The sequence below is a fragment of the Homalodisca vitripennis genome, chromosome 6 (assembly GCF_021130785.1).
Source record: "Homalodisca vitripennis isolate AUS2020 chromosome 6, UT_GWSS_2.1, whole genome shotgun sequence".
Taxonomy (NCBI): domain Eukaryota; kingdom Metazoa; phylum Arthropoda; class Insecta; order Hemiptera; family Cicadellidae; genus Homalodisca; species Homalodisca vitripennis.
This window is the reverse complement of record NC_060212.1, coordinates 120,953,233-120,977,300: the sequence shown is the minus strand read 5'-3', so window position 1 is coordinate 120,977,300 and position 24,068 is coordinate 120,953,233. Positions and strand designations below refer to the sequence as shown.

General features: G+C 37.0%; 1 protein-coding gene across 1 annotated transcript in view; it reads left to right on the top strand.

The window, feature by feature from the left end:
• Window positions 1-1,061: 1,061 nt before the first annotated feature.
• The window catches only part of LOC124364853 (bicaudal D-related protein homolog), a 149,501-nt gene continuing 126,494 nt past the window's right edge, over window positions 1,062-24,068 (top strand). Inside the window, exon 1 of the mRNA XM_046820644.1 lies at window positions 1,062-1,573. Within this exon, the coding sequence (XP_046676600.1) occupies window positions 1,295-1,573 (279 nt within the window). The 5' untranslated portion in view covers window positions 1,062-1,294. The remainder of the gene's footprint in view (window positions 1,574-24,068) is intronic.

Below are 24,068 nucleotides of genomic sequence, written 5' to 3'. Positions count from 1 at the left end.
TAAGTACAAGGCAGTAATACAGTATTGGAAAAAAAGCAAGAAATCAATCCGGCCACTTTATCCAGTAGCGTGACCAGTTGAAACTATATAAAATACATTAACATAGTATCTCATAGTCCAGCATTTAGAATATTTATAAAAGAAAATCGCCAACTGTAACATCTGTGGGTTCAACTACTTACAATAATTTTGAAAGAAGAAAATAATATTAGTGGATGTATAAATAATATGATGTAAGTTAAGCAAACAGATGAAATTAATTGTAATGAATATGAAAATAGTTATCCTATATATTAGTTAGGCCTAAGTAGGTAATAAATATGCCTAATAAATGGGTTAAAGTTATATCTTATATTAGAAAACTACCAGCAAGAAAATAACAATTATTTATACTACTTAATTATACTAAGACATAATTAAGATATTCCACATCTTGTTGTGAAGAAAGCCAAGTGACTGTTTCTTTGCAAAAGTGTTTGAAATTTTTAATAATTTTGATTTGAAGTGGCAACTGATTGAAATATTTAGGACCTAGATATTGAAAGGAGTGACGAAAAATAACTTTGTTGACTTTGGGTAATTTAAAACAGTTATTTACAAGACTTCTTGTATTGTGAAAATGGTTTGTCGTTGTGTTTTCTCTATTCCCACTTCTGATATAAAACAATCTCAGAACTTTAAAAACGAAAAGATGCTGAAAGGGTAAAATTTTTAATTGTTGAAATAATGGAAAAGAAGTTGTTCTTTTGGTTTTTTTAAGAATTATACGTAAAAAGTAATTTTGAGTGGTGCCAGGGTTAAAGTTGCTATATTTTTTAACATATTAAAAATCACCTTGAATTGCATCGGATTCTAGTAGTTTTATTTATTTTTACAAGCTATGAACTTTTTCCAGAATGCTAACTTGAGCTGTTTCAACAACGGAAATAAAATATTGGGAGCGTAATAAACTCAACCCTACCGTAGTGCCTGCGAAGGCCGCCAGGTAGGACCAGTGGCGCTCCGCACGGACAGGTGAGTGGGAGTGGGGAGGCACCGCGGGGGAGAGAGAGATAGAGAGAGTAGAGGGAGCATTGTATTGCCGTACCTGGTCCGTGGTGGTCGTAGTGTCGCGCGTCTTGGGTGTTTTGTTTTCGGGACGGACCGCTTTGTCTAGACTCCACCGGAACTCGCGCGTGTGAACCGTGTCGTAAGATGGACGGTGTGGCCGACTTTAACTGTATCGGCGAGGTAGTCAGGTCCAGTCGAGTGTCGCCGAAAAGTTAGGTTAGGATTGTGTACTGTGTAGTTATCGATGTATGCGACCAAACATCGCAACAGTTTAAACCTGAAGCGTGGTATGATGCACAGAGATAAAATGAAGCCAAAATACGCTCTGGAGGATTACATATACGACGTGGAATCGCGCAGTTTGGAACCGTCAGCTGATCCCGAGGATGTGTACGCTCAGCTGCAACAGAAGGAGAAGGACCTCATTTTGGCGGCAGAGCTCGGTAAAGCTCTCCTGGAGAAGAACGAGGAACTCAGCCGTCAGAACGAGCGGCTTGCCGAGGAATATTCGCAAAAATTAGAGGTAGGTCAAACTTTGTGTTTCTGTTAAACTTTTGTTTGTAGTCAGTTTGTGACAGCCGCCAGCGTCTCTGCGAAGCGAACCAAAACACGACCAACTAACCGTGAACTGTGACCACGGTAACGGGGTTTGTCTGATAAATTGTTTATTTTCGTAATGATTTATTGAAATTACACAACACTGGTAGTTCGTAAAATCTAAGACTCTAAATGATATTACTTTCAACAGATTAGAACATCAACAATTTTTAGGAGCTCGATTTAATAAATTATTAATGATCCATGTAATTATTGTATGTATGTAATTCATTAATATTGCACAACTACTGCTTGTACGAAAATATTAATAGTTATTAAATAGTAATGTTTCAGGAATATTGTTTGTGATAAAATTCAACTATTGTGATGCTATAATAACTAACTATAATCTAAGTTAGTTTGAAAAAGTTATGCATATTAAAAATGACAGTTATCAAACAAACAAAACATAGGTGGCATGTAACATTTAGAATGTTATGGAATACTTTTGGAACAAACATGATTTGGAAATAAACAAGACTGATATTGCACAACACATTTTATGTCAAAAGTTTTCTTAAAGGCTCTCTATCTACCAAATTAGTAACAATATTTGTATTAGAAATTGTACTCTTAATTAAGCATTTTTAACCTTCATTATTTATACTGTAATTCCTTTTATGTAAAAAGTTACCAAATGTTGCTTGTGTAGTATTCATAATTCAAAATAAATATTAAATGGTTGCACTTTTGTAGATTTCTCCAAATGCAATATTCCAAAGTAATATTTTTCCTATCAAAATCATTATTACAGTGAGAACAAATTTATCTACAATTATATTTAAGATTTTTTCCCCAACCCTTTAAAAGTTTTTTATTTCGAATAGATTAAAGTCAATAATGCCAAAACTTGGAAGAGCTGTCTTCACAGTTAAATTTTGACACACGCTGTAACCGTTTATGTTGAAGTTTATTCAAACAATTGCCCAAAACATTGAGTAACAGTGACTTTCGGAATTATTAGTTTAAACTACAGGGATACAGAGTTGAAACAGTTTTAGCCAAGAGCAAATCAGCTAATAATGCGGGGCTGAAGGACGTTATCGAGGCCATTACGGTGCTAGAAGCCAGCCAGGAAGTGATGGTATTAGTTAAATAACTCGAGCAGGCAGAGGGGTGCATTATCGATCAAACATCTCCCATGCACGCTTCCTGCGGTAACAGGTAACCGGAGTGTGTCACTTGGAACAATGGGCTTGGAGTATAAACAAGGGCGCTGATATTAAGTTTATACAGAACGTAAAAGGATAACTGGACTGGGACGGTGATAGGCCCGCCTGCTGGAACCGGTTGTCTGGCGGCTCGCACGCCGACCGCGCTCAGGACAGATAAAGAACTGGATCTTGTAACCTCTCTTCGCGTCGTGCCTGGCAGAACTACGAGGCTCGTGGATCGTGAGCTGGCACACTGTACTAGAGGGAGGAGTTGGTGCTAATCAGGATCCCAGTAGCTATGGTGTGATGGAAGTCTTTGATCCTTGGAATAATCTGGACTGGAATGAAAGTTGGTTCGCGTAAAGCAGTGTTTACATCATATAGACACAGTTATCTAATGAACTAGTACGCTAATAAATACGTGTAACTTATGAATGCAGTATGGTCATTACGAAATGGGGAACAATATTTTTCCTGTTTGGCTTGTTCTAAGTCTAGTTTTACTAGACGGTCTGCACACTCAAGGCTATGTATGCTTCGTGTATCATGATTTTAACGTTAATTCTGTGACAGATAATATCATAATGGTCTAGGATAAAGTGGACATTTTCGAATATTTTCATGTGTTATGCCCTGTCAACTGTAACGTAATTTTGTCTGACCAATTGCAACTAATTTTGTGAAAAATGACAAGTTTTATACGACACCATATTCACTTATTTGATTTCAAAACATTTCCTAAGATTTAAATTAGTCCTAGGGCCTGTAAGGCTTGGAATGACAAAACTTCGATGTAATCCATTCAGGTATAAATCATTACACTCGGTTTCCAAGAACACTGAGCATCTTTAAAGTTTTAAAGCCTGTTCAAAAGTATTGGACATTCTATTATATTTGGAATTTCGTAAAGACAACTTTCCTCCATTAAAACCCAATCATTTTCAACCAATAACATTAGACTACATCTTTAATTTAGTGAAACACAAAATCAGTAACAGTTTGTTTCACTGAACGGTGGCGAATGTACAGAAAAAAAATCCTGTTTCCTTCACAATCCTTCCATCATCAAAAATAAACTAAAAAAAAAACTTCAAACAAAGACTTTTAATTTGATACTCCATTATATATTTTAAATTATTTCAAGTATATAAGCATATTTTCGCACGAGTAAGACATTTTAACCAAACATGTTGAATTTGTCAAAAGTTACAAACATTTCAATAGTCAGGAAAGACGCACCGATTACGTATAATAAACAGGCGAGCGGCGTTATTGTTTATAAAGTAGAGTTACTTTTTCGCCCAGAACGCGTAAAATTCGATTTAGTGTTTTTAAGAAGTAATAACATGGATAACCCTTCGGTGCAAAATTTGAACACATAAAAGGAAGTTCATCAATGGCCGTGTTTGGGAAGGAATTTGCTGTTTCAGAGACAACAATTGCACATCTGCAAGAATTTGGCCGTTGTCGAGTCAGAGAGGTGAACGCCTTCCTAGCTCGCTGACAACTCAATCCCCGATTAATTGGCTGAAATTGTGGCTTTTCATTATAAACTTGGCCCAACTTCTGTCCCGGTTCAAAAGCGAGTTATTTCCGTACCGCCCCCGCCCCCGCTCGTCATCTGTCAACAGTGTCACAGATGTTATAGTTGCACCGCTGTGACCCTTGTTTCTTGTTTTCTCACCTTCGTGTTCCAGACATACTTGACAAAGACATGGCACAACAGTTTTAAACTCGACTACGTACACTGTAGTTTCTGAGTGCTTACTGTCGTTTTCGGGGTTTAAAATTATACATCCTGTCCTGTGTAGAGTTTTCTATGATTTCAAAACAGTCCCTGTTTTCTCATTGAATTAGTTTATTTATTTCATATCACAAAATATTGTCCAGTTTCCCGCTGAAATAGTAACTGTCCTATCCCCTGGGCTGACTATCACTTTTAAGTTTCTCAATTAGTTTGAAGTGACTTCTACGAGAAAACCTGGCGCTAATGACGATTGATCTCTTCCTTAGTGGTTCTGCATGAATTTCTGCTAGCCTCATATACTACTTAGTTTAATAAACAATGCTTACAGCAAAAAATGACTACAAATCGGTGCCGTCTACTCTTTGATTTTCCTTAGATCAAAGCAATTGAGTAAATTTAAAAAAGGTTACCGAACTAAAAATTGGAATTCGTACTTTTTCAGGACAGTAGTTTATAGATTCAATTCATCAGTACCCTACCGCACATTTTTAGAATTACGTTTTGAGTGACGGGGTTGGGGTTGATGACGGAGTTACATAAACATACTTTATTATTACTAAAAAATAAATTATTACGATATATTATTAGTAGACAATATTGACAACTAAAATTACAGAGGCTTCTCGTTATTTTTATCATAAAATTGTGTGTTGTGTTGCTGTTGTTACTAACCACTAAAAATTGTTAATGTGATATTAAACTTCTGAAATCAACTTCCTAAACTTCTACGGAATTTACAGTTTACGTTTACAAACTTTGAACCGCCACCATTTTGTAACGGATAAAGCTTTTGAAGTGCGGCTTGCGGCACACTTCCTTGCTTTGCTAGTCATTTAAAATTATTTGCATATCAACCTCTGCTTACATTAAAGATTTTCTGACTCCTTATGACGTTCCCATAGAAGAATAGCAGAAAACTGAATACATTTTAAAGTAGGAGTTTGTGTACAGTAATCATGTTTAAAGATTTGTAGCTTCATCTGACACAGTTACAATAAAATTAAGCCATTCTTGAACTTGCACATTGGATCAGTATTGAAACTTTCGGGCGTAGCAATTTTGTTTAGAATTAACCTTTTGAGGTCTAATTGCGGCATGATTTTGTACTAAAGATTTCTAAAATTGTATGCTTAAATTTAAGATTTTCCACCGACTCCTTACGGGCCATTCCCTTGAGGTATTAAAGAGCTACTGCATCAAAAAGTACAATTTTATGCCCTACGTCACTGTATAAAGTTTTATGTTTGTACGTTTAGGACCACAGAAGATATTAGACTGTTTCAAGACTTTCCAGCACCCATGTCTATCCTGATATATTATCAATCTGTTGTCCTAATTTACTTACACCAATGCGTTTGGTTCACATGGGTGAAAATAAGTGTGCAAATAGACTAACTTCAACTACGGTTGAAAAAAATCGCCCTCAACTTTGATGGCGATTAAATCTCATCCTATTTAACTGAAATCTGTTATTATAATACTGTGCGATGTGCGTACTGGTCCATGTGTAGGGCTACCGGCAGCGGGTTGCGCAGCACACATGCGGGTGCGGGCGGGCAGGGTTGGGAAACCCGATCTCGGGTAGAGTAGCGTGTCGTGGCGTCACGGGACGAAACGACACCCGCGCTTGTCAAGGCTCTCGCGATCAGCTGATATCTCGATCACCTTGGTTCTTGTCACAAAAACCGTGCAGATCCGCCTCAGCAATCTTTACGTAAGCGCGAACGTAACAATTTTCTTTCATACTCTGCGGAGTTTTAGTGGACTGGAGGGACGTATTTATATTACGTCGTTATGTTCATACTCCGTCGTATCAATAAACTAAAATTGTTTTGTCTAAAATTTTGGATTGTTGATCAAATTTAATTTACTCATTTGGTCATTGTTTTCTTGACTTTAACTATGCAAGATCTTAAATCGAAATTTCCCTCTGGTCCCTCCGGGATTCAATAAATTCACATGACTAGCATATCAATCTCTTGTCTTTGTCATATTCCTAGTTTTTATCTCTAAGACCCTTTGAACTACAATTATTCAGGTTCGTGTGCATCGCGGATATCCAATTAATCTGAAAAATGTGAAGAACCGTTAACGTGATTAATAATCAAATACTACTTAACCCTAGAGCTGGTATGAAACGAATTTTCGTCGCCAAAGGCCCGTCCGATTTGGCAACGACGAATATTCGTCGCCAAAGTAGATATGTACAGTTATTGAAATTGTAGGCAATTAAGGTCATATAAATGATTTTTATTTGATATATTCTGGAAGAGCAATAACTATAGTACCGATTTACTGTTCTTACTTCGATTTATGTCTTCTTTGTTTACCGTAAAACATAGTTTTTTTTTTGGACAGCTGACGTGAACGTAGTACGGGTCAACCACATTGTTGTGAAACTGTAAAAAAGTGCCGGGTTTTGTGTTTGAGGTTACGAATCCAATAGTATTTGGTGTTGTTATTATTGTTTTTTTTAGCTTTCTTAGGTTATAGTTTTAGTTGTTCAGTATGGGTGAAAACTTTAGAGACCGATCAAATGATCTTAGAGAGCTCGCAGGGCGGGATCTAGTGACGCTGTGTGAAAAATGAAACTTTGATATTGTACATATGTAAATAAGGTAAGATTAAAATTTATTATTTTAGTTTATTTTTGTTTTAACTGTCATACTTATATAAGTATAAATGCAGTCAAGAGATTATGTTTACCCAAGAACAACAATATTTATTTAGAAATGTACGCATTTTTGAAAATAAGTAAATATGGGTGCTTTTTCATACAAAGCCCTGTAACACATACGTTTTGAGGTAAAAGTTACAATAAATATATATTTTTGGAATCAGGACACAATTTCGAATAAGTTATACATTTACGGTTTACGGTTTTGATGTAAAGCTTATCGCTAAGCAGTTACACAACGGAATATTTACAAAAAAAATTCCAAAAAACATTTTTGTTACATTTTGTAAAGAAAATAAAAATATATTTCCATGGAAACAATAAGATATTGTTATTATAATGCTCCCTATATAGTTGTGAATACATTGACATATAATAGTTTATATTTGGACTAACAGTTATGAAATGTGATACATTATAAGAAACGTTTGCGATCCAGATTTCGTACTTTATTTTACTAGAAAACTGTAGCAAAAATTTATGAAATTTTCTATTACTGTGCGCTTTTTAAGGACATGCCATCCTTCGATGGCAGTGGCAACAAGACTATAAAGGCTATTCACATCATTTCTACTCTCAATACCTCCTTAATGTATCATCAGAGAGTTCTTATAAAAGTTATAAAGTATTTAAGTAAATATACGGTCCTGTTAATGTATAACATACTGACAACACTTCAATTAATGCGTATTGATTGGGTTTGATTTGGGTTTCATATAAATACTGATTTTCTATCAATTTACCGTCTTAACTAATACTTCTTCGTAATTAATTTCCGTTCTTAAATAACTTTACTTCTTAACTAGCGTTCATCCATTACTAAAGTTCCCCCTTCAAAAAAATTCCTTCCTAACCAACGCTCGTTTACCTTTGTAGCCTTTCTAACTTACAGTTAGTTACTGACTTTTATAACGCACCTGCTTAACTAACGTTGGATCATAGTGTACATTCTAACTAACAAATTATCTGTGGCGTTTCTGTCAAATCAACGTGTTCAATTATATTTCCTTCCAAACATTTATGTGTTTGTTCCAAATACACCCATTTTTAAATTAACGTTCGACACGTAATGTCCATCTTCCTGATTGGTGTTCTTGACTAATGTTAGTTCCTATGTAGAATGTCTTCCAAACTAATTTTTCATCGTAACAAATATATTTATATCATATTTTTTTTAACTAACTGTTCCTCATAAATAATGATTCTTCCTAAAATAACACACGTTCATAACTAACAGTTCTTTCTAATTAATGAATGTTTTTCCAATAGTTATCTTTCGTATCCAACGTTTCTTCCTGAACATGTGAACGTGTAATGCGTTCCATAATTCAACATCTGAACCGTATGTTTATGATAGTTTCAATTAACGCTTATAGCATTATTTCTGCATTTATCTGTTTACGTGGTTTATGGATCGTTAATCTGTTATCTTATCACGGCCAAAATAAGCTGCACCGATAAAGCCCACTCAAAAGAAACATTTGCTTCTTTATTACTGCAGAGATAAGAGAATCGGAATACCCGCAATAAACGTGATGCCTTATTGTTGCCACCTCAGGTATAGCGAATATTTAAATTCAGTTTTGTCAAAAGTACACGAATTGGGATGAAGTAAACCTAAGTGTTAATGGAAAACTGAGAAGTACTTCTTAAGAGTTGTCACATATAATAAGTCGTGCTAATGAAGACTTTGCAAATTGAATAAATGTTTGGTCGAAGAAAGTGTAACCGAGACGGTTTGAAATTTTTTTAAACAGTTTTCGCCACTTATGGGAAGCTCCTGTCCTGTACTTCTGGAGTGGTCTGCAGTTTTTTTTTATGTAGAACCAATAGTAATCTTTGTAAGTCAGATGTCCGAACCATTTTATAAGATAAGGGTGTATAGGAGGAGGTGACCCTTGTCAATTGCTTCAATACATTCTTAGCTCACATTCAATTCATTGACAATGCTCTAGAGAACATCCCATGCACATTCATGGAAGTTTCCATGTGTAGAACCCATGGTAGATGTATACCATGTGACATACTGCTGTGTGGGCGATGTTGTGGCTGTGGGGTTACCAGATAATGGTAGCTCTGTGTGTGGCGCAGGAAGTATAGCTACGTTATCGAGTAAAGGCGGTTTAATCTGGTTTTAATTTATTTATTCTCTTTCAAAGCCACAAAAAGCCTTTTTTCTTTACAACTTCTTTATGACATAAGAAATGTAACAACTTTTCAAACAAAAAAGAACAGCTGAAGATAAAATGAGTTTTTTTTTACTGAATGTATTTGTATTTAAACAATTTAATTTTTTCAATCAAATTTACCTAAGGAAACGACAATTTTTATTAATAAAAATAAAATCCTTCTCTTTATCTTTCTCTTTCTGCTGTACCAGATACTCTAAAATACTAGTTATATACCTAAAATTCTAACAAAAGGTTTTAATTAAACCGAACAATTGTTGTATTACCATACCCTTGTAATGTTCAACGGTCTATAATCCACGGAATATTTTAAAGTGGCTACACAAGAATATTACCACAGAAGATAAACCCGCTATTGAGGCTGGAACTGCTTCAAATATTTTTGAATACAGTGTGAAGCTAAACATCAATCTTGCGACAACTTCTCGCGAACCTGGTCCTTTCGCACCGTAGACTCTATAGTACGTTTTGCCTTCCTGCAACCTAGAGAAATCACAACTATTCGTTTCTATATGGACTGAGGAATGTGGAACAAAACTAGACACATAACAGCTGTGCTGAGCGAAGTTATGTAAGGCGGATTAATTACAAGAGGTGGATTTGCAGACAGCATAGTCCTTCCTATAACTCCATTCCTATCGGTTTTTCACTTATCGTTGGCAATATAATGTAGAGCAGTTAGATGTTGGCCAGACTTGCTGACGATGGTGTATTTGCAAGACCGGTCTCTCAGAAGTACGAGGCATCTCTAGCGTTCCCAGAATATCGAAAGGGAACGAGTGATATTGTTTAGCAGGCGTGAAAGTGCCTTGGTCAGACGCCCTCCCCTCAAGTTCCCCAAATACCTGACCTCGTGTTACTGGAGCAGTCGTAATGACGGCCGACCGGCCGTATCGTAATTAAATGATTCTAACTACCCACAGTCCTAATATTACGGCTGCCGAGTCTTACGTAAGGTGCCAGTTATGAAATTTCACTAAGCAGAGGTTTCTACACAATTATAGCACTCGTACACGAATATAAGTGGTGATGTGCATTACGTGATACAATAGGAGTAAATGTCCACAGGATCCAGCCCCAGGGCGGGCGGAGAAAGTGTGTTTTGGACCCGCCACGGTCCGCCTCGCCTCCTGGAGCCTGTCGCTCTCTACGTTATATTATTATGTAGGCCGTCACTCGCCACGGGCCGGTTTCAATGGGGTCAAGGCCTCATCCGTGGCAGTAACTGTGCCAATTGGAATTTTTGCGAGTAAGAGGTGTGATATTCTGCTTCTAAGACAAAACGTGTAAAATAAAAAGAAAAAGTCGAGAACGCAAAAGTGTCCACAGTACTGATTTTACTGACTGTAATCATATAAAACTACAGCAATAGCAGAATCGAGACAATGGAAATTTCTCTGTTTTAGGATGTACCTGTCCTACAATATAATTCAAACTTCTATTGTATATTGTAGATGAGAGTCTTTAAGTAATTTTCAAAAAATAGTTAAAATTTTTCTAAATTAAAATTAAACTTACGGTGTTATTTTTCAAATGGCTCATAGGCTAATAAATGAATGCTTACGTGTGAATGCAAAATATTATATCTATCTACTACGCCCTGTCCGTGTCTCTTTAGTTTTCCCATCTTGACAGTTATTTGACATCCTGTCCCAAACAAAGTTTCCAACATCGAAATAAAAAAGGTGCACCGCAAAAAAACTTTTTATCACATATATTCGAATATATACTATTTTAGAAATGCATAGTTTGGCTAAGCAGTGTAGGATAGAATTTAAAAAAATATCAATAACACGGGAGTATTTCGTCGCATTTTTCACAAGGCATAGGTTATAATGTTTTGGTTAGCAAATACCTAGGAATTCATTGTAGGGGAAGAGATTTTATAGTCCAAAACAGTCCAAAAGAATTAAAATGATCGTCATCGTCCGATTATTGAGATACTGTTTTTTGAATTAAAACCACGTAAAACAATTAAATAGGAATTTAACTCCACATTCAAAGACAAGGAACTCGTTATGGTAATGATTTTTTCAAACGCAGCGTAATGATTTAATTTTCCTATTTGATCTGACGGCACAGAGAAGATAGTTTCACCTGAAATATATAAAATTTTGTAACTGTCGTCACGAACGTATGTTTGCAATTTCTTGTTGCGCCAAACGTAATAAAATCCTGTTAGTGGATCATCGATTTTAGGATTCCGTGCTCGAGGGCCAAACAAAAACTGCTGTTAATGTGATCGTAACTCAATTATCCATACACATCCAGGACACGATCAGGAAACCCATAACACATCGATGTGATGTAAGGCGACACGAGAAATTTGCCTCCATTTTGCAACACCCTGTCATTAGTACATACCTTCGCGGGTTGCACAATCCGAAGATGCAACTCATTTTTGTCACCGTTGAATTGACGTGCAATCATTTAATGTTTTGCCTTAACAGAAGCCTCTCTACATAGATGTGTGTCAGTGAAACTTTCCAATGTGGGCCTTTACGGGGGAAAGTACACAATTACTTGGAGGTGATTACTTAAAAGCGAAAGGTCCATCGCTGAATTAACCTAAAGACATTTCCTGAAAGGTTGTAGTGTTGACTTGGAAAGGGAATCTAGTGATGGTGTCGGACTCTTACCCTGATAGAATGTAGGACGTGAATAAGCACTTGAAGAATGGAAAACAACTGGTGGCATGCAGTAATGTGTTTGGACAGCGACAGCCAAATTGCTCGTTCATTACGCACTCGACCGTGTGGGAGAAACAGACAGGTGATGAATTCGACGTTAATGCGTCTAGACCTTGACCTTGATTGATTAAAAGTGATCACAATTTCGTCGCCATTTAAGGGTAAACAGTGAAAGAGCACTACGTACTTTGTTTACGTTGCCACGATGAAATGATGCGGTGATTTTTCAACGAGTAAACTACACCAAACAGGATTTCTGTAAGGTGGCTATGTGATCATCCTTTGTTTCTATACAGCGCAGCGGTTTAAATTCAGTAGGATATGAAACTGAATTATGTGTTTCTATAACCTTTTTGTGTCTGATTATATATTACTATAAATATTTTTTTATGTTATTAAATTTTCAAGTATAGGTTTTACAGTCTGAGGGTGCAAATTTTTGAAATTGATTAGCTAACTTTACATACAGTTTTGCATTTGATGAGGAAAATTGTGCTTGGAAATAAATGAACTTTTAAGGAATCTTGCAGAACTCGTTAGGTATTAACCATAGCAATATTTCAGTGGCAGTGCCAATGGCCGGGCGGTTTAATACGTCGGACTTGAGATAGCGCGGGTTCGAATCCTTTTATCAGTACCATCGACCTTGCCCCCCCCCCGCACTTTATGAGGTTCTCCTCATACGTGGAACTCAAAAGTATAGAAAAGTATTCTACACTGTATAATCCAAACAGTTGTCTATTAGCGAATTTATACTTAACACAACTCTCTCTCTCTCCCCCTGGGGTTTTACTGGGTTTTCCCATTGATCAATAAGTACACACTCTGCACAAAATTCCCTTTTGAAATTTCTGTACCTCATTCCAAAGCGCGATAGGATTGTTACGGATTTTGTTATGGTGATTGCATCGATTAAATTTATGAATACGACGTTTCAGAAACTGGTATCACCTGTCATTTTCAGACTAAAATATTTATAATCCAATGCAAATTTACTGCAGTTTTGTTTTAGGTTTTCGGGTACCATCAAATAATGCCTAGTGTTTAATACAGATACTGCAATTTCTTTTGTAGATTATTTACATCTACAAGTTTGTGCGAATATATTTTAAAGGCAAGACTTTCATCTTAGTGCAGCAATAGAACTGCGGCACTGTAACAAAAACGTCACGGGTTTGAGTCCCCGCCAAGGTCAATACAACCTTTCATTAAATTTGATTAGAATCGCTTTCTACTAAAAACGTTTTGTGTAGTCAATTAAAAGTACTATTAGCATGGACGGAATCCTCTAAAAAAGGAAGGGATGGCTAGATGGTGAGAATCAATTATGCAAATTTTGGCCTTAAACGGCTACGCTACTGGTATTCCATCAACCTACTTCCTCTTTTATCATGCCATCAACGAACACAGGGACTTATATGTTATGGTCATCCATTAATGAAGATGTAGAGTTAGTTTATGTGCTTTATAGGCACTTTTATTTTAGAAGATATTGGCACTACCACTATCTGCGATGACGTCAGCGACGAATGAATGTAGGGAGTTTAGCAATCACGTGCAGGGGGAGGGGGGGCATGTGCGTGAGAACATTGCTGTCGCATGTAGATAATGTGGAGGACAAGGTCACTGACACCGCCTGGAGCTGATAACAGGGCAGGTCTCTAGTTATCACGCCCCACCGGGTGTGATGATGCCTCGGCCATCCAGCCAGCTATCTGGCGTAATTATGCAGTCCGCGGTTAGAGGAACCCGTTCATTTTCTCTCTCATCATCAGTTCTCATGTCCGTAACAAGTGCGGTTGGCTGACGTCAGTTATAAGCTCACAATGTAAGAGTACACTTGCGTGGTAATGTAGAATCAATAGATGAGGTCGGTCTGAATGTAGTTCTCCATTCCTTAATGTTGTGATGGCATTCCTGATCCACTGATCTAGGGTGTAGCAACGAAAAGAAGCAAAGCTTAGAAACATTCATCTCATTGGCGTATCAAAATTTTCCATAAACCATATTCCATGAGGCGTTCTTATGGAATACCACACTTGACATAGATTTTCCTCCTCTTATTTTGCAGTATTAAAAGTACATTGTTTGGAAAATGTGAACCAATATTTGACCAAATGGATTGGATCCTTATTTATTATGTTATACATGAATTATGTAGTATATTTTCTGTTCTTGATTTTTAATCGTAGCCCTCTTGGCATTGTAATTAAATTAGGAAGATCTGTGCCGCCATTGCTTTGGGCCGCTCACTCAATCCCAGGGAGTTTTGTTTCGGTCAACAACTGGGTGAAAATAACGAGTTCAAATCTTTCACTAATAAACAAATACTTTTGTTTGTATTATATTTTTAAAACTTAAATTGCATTAAGTGTATTGTTTGATTTAGTAAAAGCTTCTTAAGAGGTATCATTATTGGCCCAAACGGATTTTTGGTGGGATCCGTATATGCCGCCGACTTCATTAAAATTACCTCAAAAGTTTTTTTTTCGAAAATAAATGTCTCTGAGTATCGTGGGTGCTGTGAAAATCATATAAATTTGTTAAACAAACAGATTTGGGTGAATCGGGAAATGCAGTGTCTAAATAACAATCTCCAGCTCACAAGTGTAATATTCGTGGGCATAATTATTTTACTGGGCGTTTCTTACTTCTACCTTTTGTGTTACTAGTTACACAGCTGCGATAAATGCGTTTACCAAGGTTGGGAATTCCTCTTTCAGAACCACAGTTCCACGAACTGCGTGAGTCACAACCCGATAAGACCCTAGTCTTGCTGAAAAGTCTAGTCGCATTGACTTTACAAATAAGCTATATTAGTTTAGAGGTTGACTGTAACCATTCTGTAAGTATTGGTCAATACTACGTCTGGAACAAGGACAGGTGAAAGGTCAGTCCTGTTACTGCGGGGCGAACAGTCGGACGATGACTCATGCCGCGAATGGTTACCCTTTTGTGATCCTTTCTGGAAAAATACCAGAACAATGTTTGGTTAGTCCTTGCTTTGTGAGCAGAGATATTATTGTTTCCCTACTATTTGGAGATGATTTAACGTCGGTATTTAACTTTAATAATCCTACATTGTGTGTACCAGACGATCACTACATATGGTATGTACGTACATTTTATGACGATTTTTTTAACAAGTCGTTTATATCTGATTAATATAGAGTTATAATGGACATTACCTTTGAGTTTCAAAGAGAGCAGATCTCTGATCCATATGAGGATTGGATGATAACATCTTGGGCGGTAAGGAAATTCCTTGCGGCAGTTTGTACATAACACTACTATGCTAAATCTTTTTTGAGTTGTAATAAGTTTGAATCTTATTGTAATTACTTAATTCCTATGAACAAATTTTAAGATTTTGGAGGTGTTAGATTCAATATGCCATGATTAATACTTTTCTGTGATATATTTATAATTTATGTTTCTTTAGTTTGCCGCTAGATAGCGTGCAACGACAGCGTTTCTAATGGCAACCGGTTTTACCATCTAATGGCTAATTTTTTAAAGGCTGTTTCAAAATTAAATACAGAACTTTAATATTTGTAAATGTCCATAACAAACGTAAAGGAGTGTTGATCCCTTTAGTTAATCCGTCATCAACATTGAACTTTAAGCAAAAAAAGTGGATTAACCTACAATGTTGAGACCACCAATTTGAATAGCGCAAGAAGATTTAGACACTGCAGAGATTAATGACTTCAAAACAGATTTAGATCCTGTTAGGCAGCGGAAATTTTAAGAATAGATTGAGTTGAATTTATGGATTTTTATCCTTCTTCTCCTCTTGGTCGTACATAAATGTCGCATAAACTATAATCCCGCTTTGGTAAGCCGGGAGAAAGTGTCCTAGGTATATTTGATGCACAAAAGATAGGAAATCGATCCTTGACTAAAGTCTACCTGAACTTTGGCCGGAATGCCCGGAGGTGAGTGTTATTGGCGAAGACGCAGCCATGACAAAGACCTCGCCTGTGACTCAACCACAGCCGAGATAACAGCACATGACACTATTGTCGCTACCGTAATTGCCCTAATTAGGTCACCTAACCTCACCTGACGTGACTGAGACGAAACTGTAAATATTGCTCTTTGTTATTTCCCGCCAAACCACCGGATTCTGATGACTTCCCCTTCCGTATCAAGCCATCAGAACTAGGTTAGGTGCGATATCACAATCGATACTTTCAGAATATTTAATAAAAAATTATGTTCAGTTTATGTACCACGGAAATGTAAACACTCGCTTTGTCTCCCTTTGTTTGTTGTCTGTTATTTGTGACGTCGAAATATCTTAATTTGTTGTTCTTGCACTAAAATAGTCTTTACAAACAGAAAACGTAATGGATTCCAGACGTGCCTGAAGCGTCAAATTTGTGCGCACTTTTAGGTAGCTGTATAAAGGTTGGTCTCAATTTATTTTCCAACCTTTAGAAGTTTTGGGAATCGTGTTACGTATTGTATAATAGAGAGTATTTTAATTTTAATTAGTAATGTTTAGTTAAAAATAAAGGCCAGTATGTCGTAGCGCTGGTTTTAAACAAATTAAAACCGTTTCTTAGTGTCCATTAACATGAATTTCATTAAAACTCCTTTGTACATGGTTGGGTAGTCTCTGACATTTCATCAAGTACCATTCAAACCCAGTGGGACGAAGCCCTGAAGCCAGAGGCTGTAGACGTTTCATGATGTGTGTGTTTGCATGACCACTTTTTCAATTTAAGTAATTTTGTATTACATGCCAGTAGGCAAGTAAGTCCTAAAGTTGAGCTTTATATAAATGTGAACGGAATAACATGAGGTAACTTAAATATCTATCTAGAATTATTTAGGCCAGTAGTCTGTGAGATACTTGACTATTGAGGAAAACAGTATGGTCCCTTATTGTGAATGACTATTGTGATTGTTGTAAATAATCAAAATTTTGACAAAAGATGAGACAATACAGGATGTATTTGCAGTTTTTATGGAGAAAGTCCAGTTAGCCTTTAAATTATTAATTCGATAAATTTATTCGATTTAAGACTAGGCTAAAATGTTTTAACGAAGATGAGGATTTAAGATGTAGGCTACATCTTCGTGTATAATAGTTTATGTGTATTTTATTTATTTAAGTGTGGAAAACGATTGAGTAATCGCTATCTTAAGAAAAACACCGATGTCTGTGGATAATTTGTACGCATCGGCTATTTAACCCGTACTTTGCATAGTTCCAGCGGGGGTCATTTAAGACACGCGAGGCGGACGCGATATTATTTCGTAACCTGTACTTAACATTTAACAGTTCACGTCTTTTGTAGGTTAGCCTCGGTTGGGTAACGGGGAAACTATCTCAGTCCGGTTACAATTATTGGGAACCGGTCAAGTTATTTCTCCTCTCAATGTGTCAGAATGTGTTTTACAATCGGAATAATTCATTACTGTACGAATAGTTTGTAGGCTACGAAAACGTATTTTTCAGTTGCTACTTCAGCAAGTACAGATTTGAATTCGCACACATTTAACAATCACTACCACTAAAATATGAACAATTACAGGTAGAGTCAAGGTCATATGAAAGTCCTAAATGGAAAAGAAGAGACCAGTCATTTGTTTACCTTGTCCATTACAATAACGGTTCCTGTTGAATGACCTTGAGCCAGTCGATATATTGATCTCACCTCTCTAACAGTTATCGCTAGCTGATAATGCTGGTTATCACAAATAAACATTGTGCTGTGGTCACGTTATTTTTTTAGAAGTACACGTGAGGGTATTCGGCATTCTGCTCAAATCAAAGCAGAATTTTGCTCATAAAACTGCGTTAACTTGAGCAGTTTTCTTTATTATTTGTTGTTGCAGGACTGTGCAAGTTCAAACACTATGGGGAGGAGATTGTAATGTGTTAGGGAATATCAAAACATCTGAGTTTTGTTTAAGAAATAGCATTTTATCTTTAATTTTTGGAAAATACAATATTGAAAAGTAAGGTGTAGAAAACTAGGCAACATGGCGGCAGTTTTTGAATTCCTTGTAAAAAGTTCATTGTTGTGTAATTTATTAAGGCCTACTAGGAATCCTGTGTTTAACTGTTGTTCGAATATACGCAAAGGCAAGTAATATAACGTATTGTGTAGGTCCGCGTAATTAATGTACAGAATGTAAGCGCAATATTGCGCGTGTTTAGTGATGGAGGGTCCTGATTGTGATGGAGTGGTGAAGTGATGGAGGGTCCTCTTGATTTCGATCACTGCACCAAATTAGAGCTATTTACAGGTAGCGGTATACTATTGTGGTATGTATTCCACTCGAGGTTTGTATTGGAAGTTGTAAACTATTAAATTGTGTTTGGTTTCACTGGATTACCTATTTGAAGAAAAACATTATTTTAGACGAAAACTTACCGAACACTAAAACTAGCAATGTGTTTTAGTGGCAATTGTATGTAGAAGAATGAAAATCGGAAACAAAAGATTCATTATTTTTCTGTTCAAGGCTTTTGAATCTCTCCAATTCCACGGAGATTCTAAATTACCTACCAGCAATGAGCTATAATACTAGACAAAATGAAATTACTGTTAAGTATGCAGGAACAAAACGAACCAGTTTGTTCAGTTCAAACAGGCTAAGGCTCGGTCTTATGTAACTTCATAGTAGTAGTAAAACTAGATTTTCAGTCCTAGGCGCTTGTGGTGTGTGAAGACTACTGAGTTTTATTATCCAAAGTTATATTACAAATTGTTGTTATAGGATTTTCGATAACGTCCTTATTCTCATATTTAAGGATAGTATCAGTAAGAAAGGATATAGTGTGGAGATGGGTTGTTTCCTGTGGCCATCACTGCTGGCTCAAGGATGCATAAGGAAATCTCCACATCCAGAGGAGCCTGATTATGTGTCTGCGGTGAAGGCTACTTCCGGAACTGCTGTAGTGAGCTGTAATAAGCCGGGGAAGCAAATCACTGGCGGTTGATTTAGGGAGAAATCGCCATTCCGCAGTTGTGGTCTTACAGGAGACGCTACTTTTGATTTAAATCTTAAAAAAATTGTTACGATCTAGATGATCCTTCTTGGTAATCATTGATGAACCTCAGAAAAGTACGTTGACTGCAACTTCGCACTTGATGTCTTTCCTGAGAAACGTTAAAACCCTCGAAATCTGAACAAGTACAAGACGTAGGAGTGCAAATGCTCTTTAGATCTCTGCCATAGTTAAGCCTTCATATGCTAATGAGTTTTATGACCGACATGGAACCTTGCCACGGACACGTAATCACTCCTCCGACCCCCGCACCTCCTACTGGAGTAGGAACCGGATCCCTTCCTACAGCCTCCACCTACAGCGACCTGGATGTGATCCCGGCAGCCATCGATTTCCAGCGCTTTCCCGCTTTTCCCCATCATTGGTCCTCCCCGTGGCGCGGTCCTCTATTTGCATATAATGGGCTGACTCAGGCGACTGTGGTGTTTGCCAAGAATTCGAACTCGGGTTGGGCCACACGGAAGAAAGGCTATCTGTGTATTTAAGAGGTCAACCTTAGCAATTTCACGCGAACCTTAGCCACTTTATCACATTATTCTTTTATTGTATGCCTTTTAGTCATGAACGCGAGCAATACAAGGTGTGTATATTTAGCGTGGGTGTCCTGTATACCTCTTTATTACAGCGTGTAAGGTCGACTGGTAGGTTACTTTGAAAAGTTAATCGCTGCAACCAATCGAGCAAGGCGTATTCGACTTCCTTGAACGTTGTGTTAATTCAAATCAAGAGGGTTAGAGTGAAATTAGTCCAGTGATATGGCTGTTTATCGGGTGACCTGTAATTATTGTTGTTGCACAGATAATACACAATTATTTAGGCGTTAATGATTTGGTTTAGAATCAGAGCGTAGAATTCATGGTAGGTTTAGACCCTACATTTCATGTAATTGAATGGATGCGTATAGAGCTGTCCATAGCAGCACTCCGAGGCCGAACAAGAAGAACTCTAGGGAAGTATGGGCTGCTGGGGTGAAATAACCCTTATACACCTCCTAAGCAGTGAAGATCGGTGAATGTAAAATGAATCTTAATTCTGGACACAAGAAATCTTCTAGCATTTATTATATACCCTTCTTATGGCACCCTTTTCAACCCTTGTTTCTGTTTATGCTGATTAGAGTGAACAGAGCCACAAATCACATGTATTTGGTCTTATTAAAGTGACTGCTTATGGGATGAGGTATACTCATTAATTATAATCCTGAGTGTAGGCAATGTACGTGACGTGCAAAGGGGTAGCTGAAATCTTCACCCTCTTACCAAGGATTGCTATTATGCTGATAACACCGAGTCGGCCTGACTGTCGTGCGAAACACCGGCGATGCGTTGCAAAACATCGGCTCGGAGACCGCTTTCCTTCATAACCTCGTTACATCAGTTCCAATTAAACTGTAACAATTAGGTGCAGCCAGTGCCAGCTGATCGGTTCCCTCCCGCCAACACGCACTCGCAGCTGATTGTTGGCGGGAACTGAATCGTCTCACGGAGTCTGTTGTGTCCTTGGGCTAGCAAACTCAGAGATGTACGTAGTAGTTGTACAAGGGAGGAAAGGAAACCAGGGAAGGAGAAAGAAATGAATGGATGGGGATGGAGGTGGAAGTGTCACATTGGTATCCGTGGTGTGAAGCTAAATATGAACCTCCAGAAGTAAGGTTTGGGAAGTGTGTTTTCTCTCTAACAGATTGTTTTCTTAAGATTTATGATCGCCGAAAAACATTTGTAGTAAAAATTTATTTCTAATAAAGAAAATTGTAAATGTATCCTAAACTTTAGAATTCATATTCATTATAAGTACAGTACTAAAAAGCTTAGTTTAGTACTTTACAGGTGGTCTAGTCACATAGTGTTTTTCAAATTTTCAATTTGCAATGTAAACAAGTCACACCGTTTTTTGTTTTGTTTAGTTTTCTTTCCTTTTTTTTGTTTGTTTTGTTTTGTTTTTTTTGTTTTTTTTTGTAAACGAGCAAGAATTTAAATGCAGACACTAAGTTAGTACACTATAGAAAGTACACACAATGGAAAATAAAACGATTTTTAATCTTGTTTGATGTTGATTTTTTTCATATAATTAAAATAGATATATAAAGATATAATTCAGTACATTTTTGTGTTTAAATAATTTTGTTTACACGTACGATGGTAAATAAATCTAATATTCCTATTATTTTTTCAATGCATCAATGATATTCTTCTTTATTGTTCATAAATATATGCACTCTTCTTTCAGTAATGTACAGATATTGAGGTATACACCCATTAATACAAATTATGTAAACACCTTTATAATCACGGAAATCTCTTTGAAATGTGTTTAAAATTTAATACATGCCAAGTTAACAGCCATTAATCTAATTAATAGCAGCAAGAACTAATTATAATGCGTAGTCTTAATATACATAATTGTACAGAGGCGGTGGCTTAGATTTCCCATGAGAAGTGCATAGTATGGCCGATGCTGCGAGAATCCACTCCCTGGCTCTACATCTTCACATCCAGTAATTTGGTGGCAGTTAAATTAATTTCATCACCGCATCTTACACTTACAATCCCACGCCCAATAGTAGAACATGATGACCACTATGTAACAGTAATAAGTAATCGCAATGTGTTGGTTTCTGAATACATTTTAAAATATTTACTTTATTTTATGTTTTTTAATACTTAAAAACGATTTTTAATTTTTTTTTTAAATATAGGTACGTCCAGTACATACGTCTTAAATTTCCATACATTAATACGCTTAACATTAATTAAAGCCGTTTCAAGTCATCGGCACTAAAAATTTATAACGTGTGATTTTATAAATAACGAAAAATCTCATAACAGATACTTGAAGCGAGATAAGACATAAAAACGTTTATACGATACGAACTTTGTGCTTGTTTATGTATACTATAATTTCCTAAAGATTCGAAAAACTCATTTTTTGAATGGGTAAAACATTTTAAACCGTCGACCACCTAAAACTGTATGGAACTACGTAAACGTATGCACAAAGTCCACATTCCATACGACGTTTACAACCAATACAATCTTGTTTTGACATATTTCTTATTTTGGATTATAACTATTAAAACAATATTTTTTTGTAAAAGAAATAAAAACCTATTTAATAGCCAAAGCCGTTTAAAAATCCAGTCAGAAAACAGTGAGGTTGAGTTTATCCAGTTGTCTCACCTTTGAGAGAAATCAGTTTTCATGACTTAATCCCAATTCGGTAATGCCTCAATATCGAGGTGGATTAATTATCGGTGGTTTAATCGACTCGAATACCACAATCGAGAACGAAGCCTCCGGAGAATGGTTACGTACGGTAAGACCGGACTTTCCTCAGGGTTTAACTACAATTATAAAACATCCGATAATTTTTCTATTGAGTAATGGCTATCCATGGCTTCCCTGTGCGAAACCACATCTCATCTCACAACGGGAAGACTTTCTCCGACCGGCCGTGTCGCAGCGTGGGTGTCAGCCAGAGCCTTCTCACCTTCCGGAAGTCGCACCTACAATAGCAGTCCCCCGGCGCCAAAAATTGATCCATTACAAACCATTACCTCCGTTGGAAACCCGCAATAATCCCTTTGTCGAATGGTGAACTGCACTTACCAAGCTCGAGGTCCGATTGCACTTTAATCGGCGAAATGGCTCATTGTTTGGTTCGTGTTACTATTCCAATTGGTAGTAACCTGACCAGGGAAATTACTTCCCTTATTCGCAGAATGGATGGTGAGGAAGTGGATTAACTTGAGGGGAATATTACTTAGACTTCCACGTCGTATATGTCCCTGAGGGCTCAAGAAAGAATAGAAGAGCACGTAACAGGATTTTTCAGACATTTGCTATCGTTCAGTGATCAGTAACACTAGGTTTCAAAATCTGCAATCTGATCCCTTCCTCGGGTGAATTGTTTCATCCATAGCAATCTTTGTAGACGAACATGATTCACCTAATAAAGAGATCAGATTTCAGATCTCGAAATGTAGTTTTACTAATGTTTTGTCAATGAACGATGGCAAATGTCCTAAAAACCAGTTTCCTTCACTATCCTTCCATCACCAAAAACAAACATCAAACAAAGAATAGAAGAGCGTCAAAGTCATTTTATTCTTTGTTGCATTTTAATGACTGACTCTTTTGATTATTTGACCCTCTGAGTTTCTTCACTACGATGTTGTGTGATTGTTGTTTACTTGATTCGGATCGTGGCCCTTTGTTTCTAGCATCTTGAGCGTTAAATTCCCAGACTGTCCTAAAACATAATTAAACTTAGAATTACATTGAGAAACAGTGTTTTCATACCTCAATAGTATTAAATCTCTCAGTTGATGCCACAATGTACATGCCTGTATGTTGTAAGGACGTGGACAGTTGATACATGAACACGGTATTACCGTGGTCAACACTAGGAAGTAATGTGAAGTAGGTAGGTGGATATGGTCTGGTATACAACTCTCAGTTGATGCCACAATGTACATGCCTGTATGTTGTAAGGACGTGGACAGTTGATACATGAACACGGTATTACCGTGGTCAACACTAGGAAGTAATGTGAAGTAGGTAGGTGGATATGGTCTGGTATACAACCTCAATAGTATTAAACCTCTCAGTTGATGCCACACTGTATGTTGTAAGGACGTGGACAGTTGATACATGAACACGGTATTACCGCGGTCAACACTAGGAAGTAATGTGAAGTAGGTAGGTGGATATGGTCTGGTATACAACCTCAATAGTATTAAACCTCTCAGTTGATGCCACACTGTATGTTGTAAGGACGTGGACAGTTGATACATGAACACGGTATTACCGTGGTCAACACTAGGAAGTAATGTGAAGTAGGTAGGTGGATATGGTCTGGTATACAACCTCAATAGTATTAAACCTCTCAGTTGATGCCACACTGTATGTTGTAAGGACGTGGACAGTTGATACATG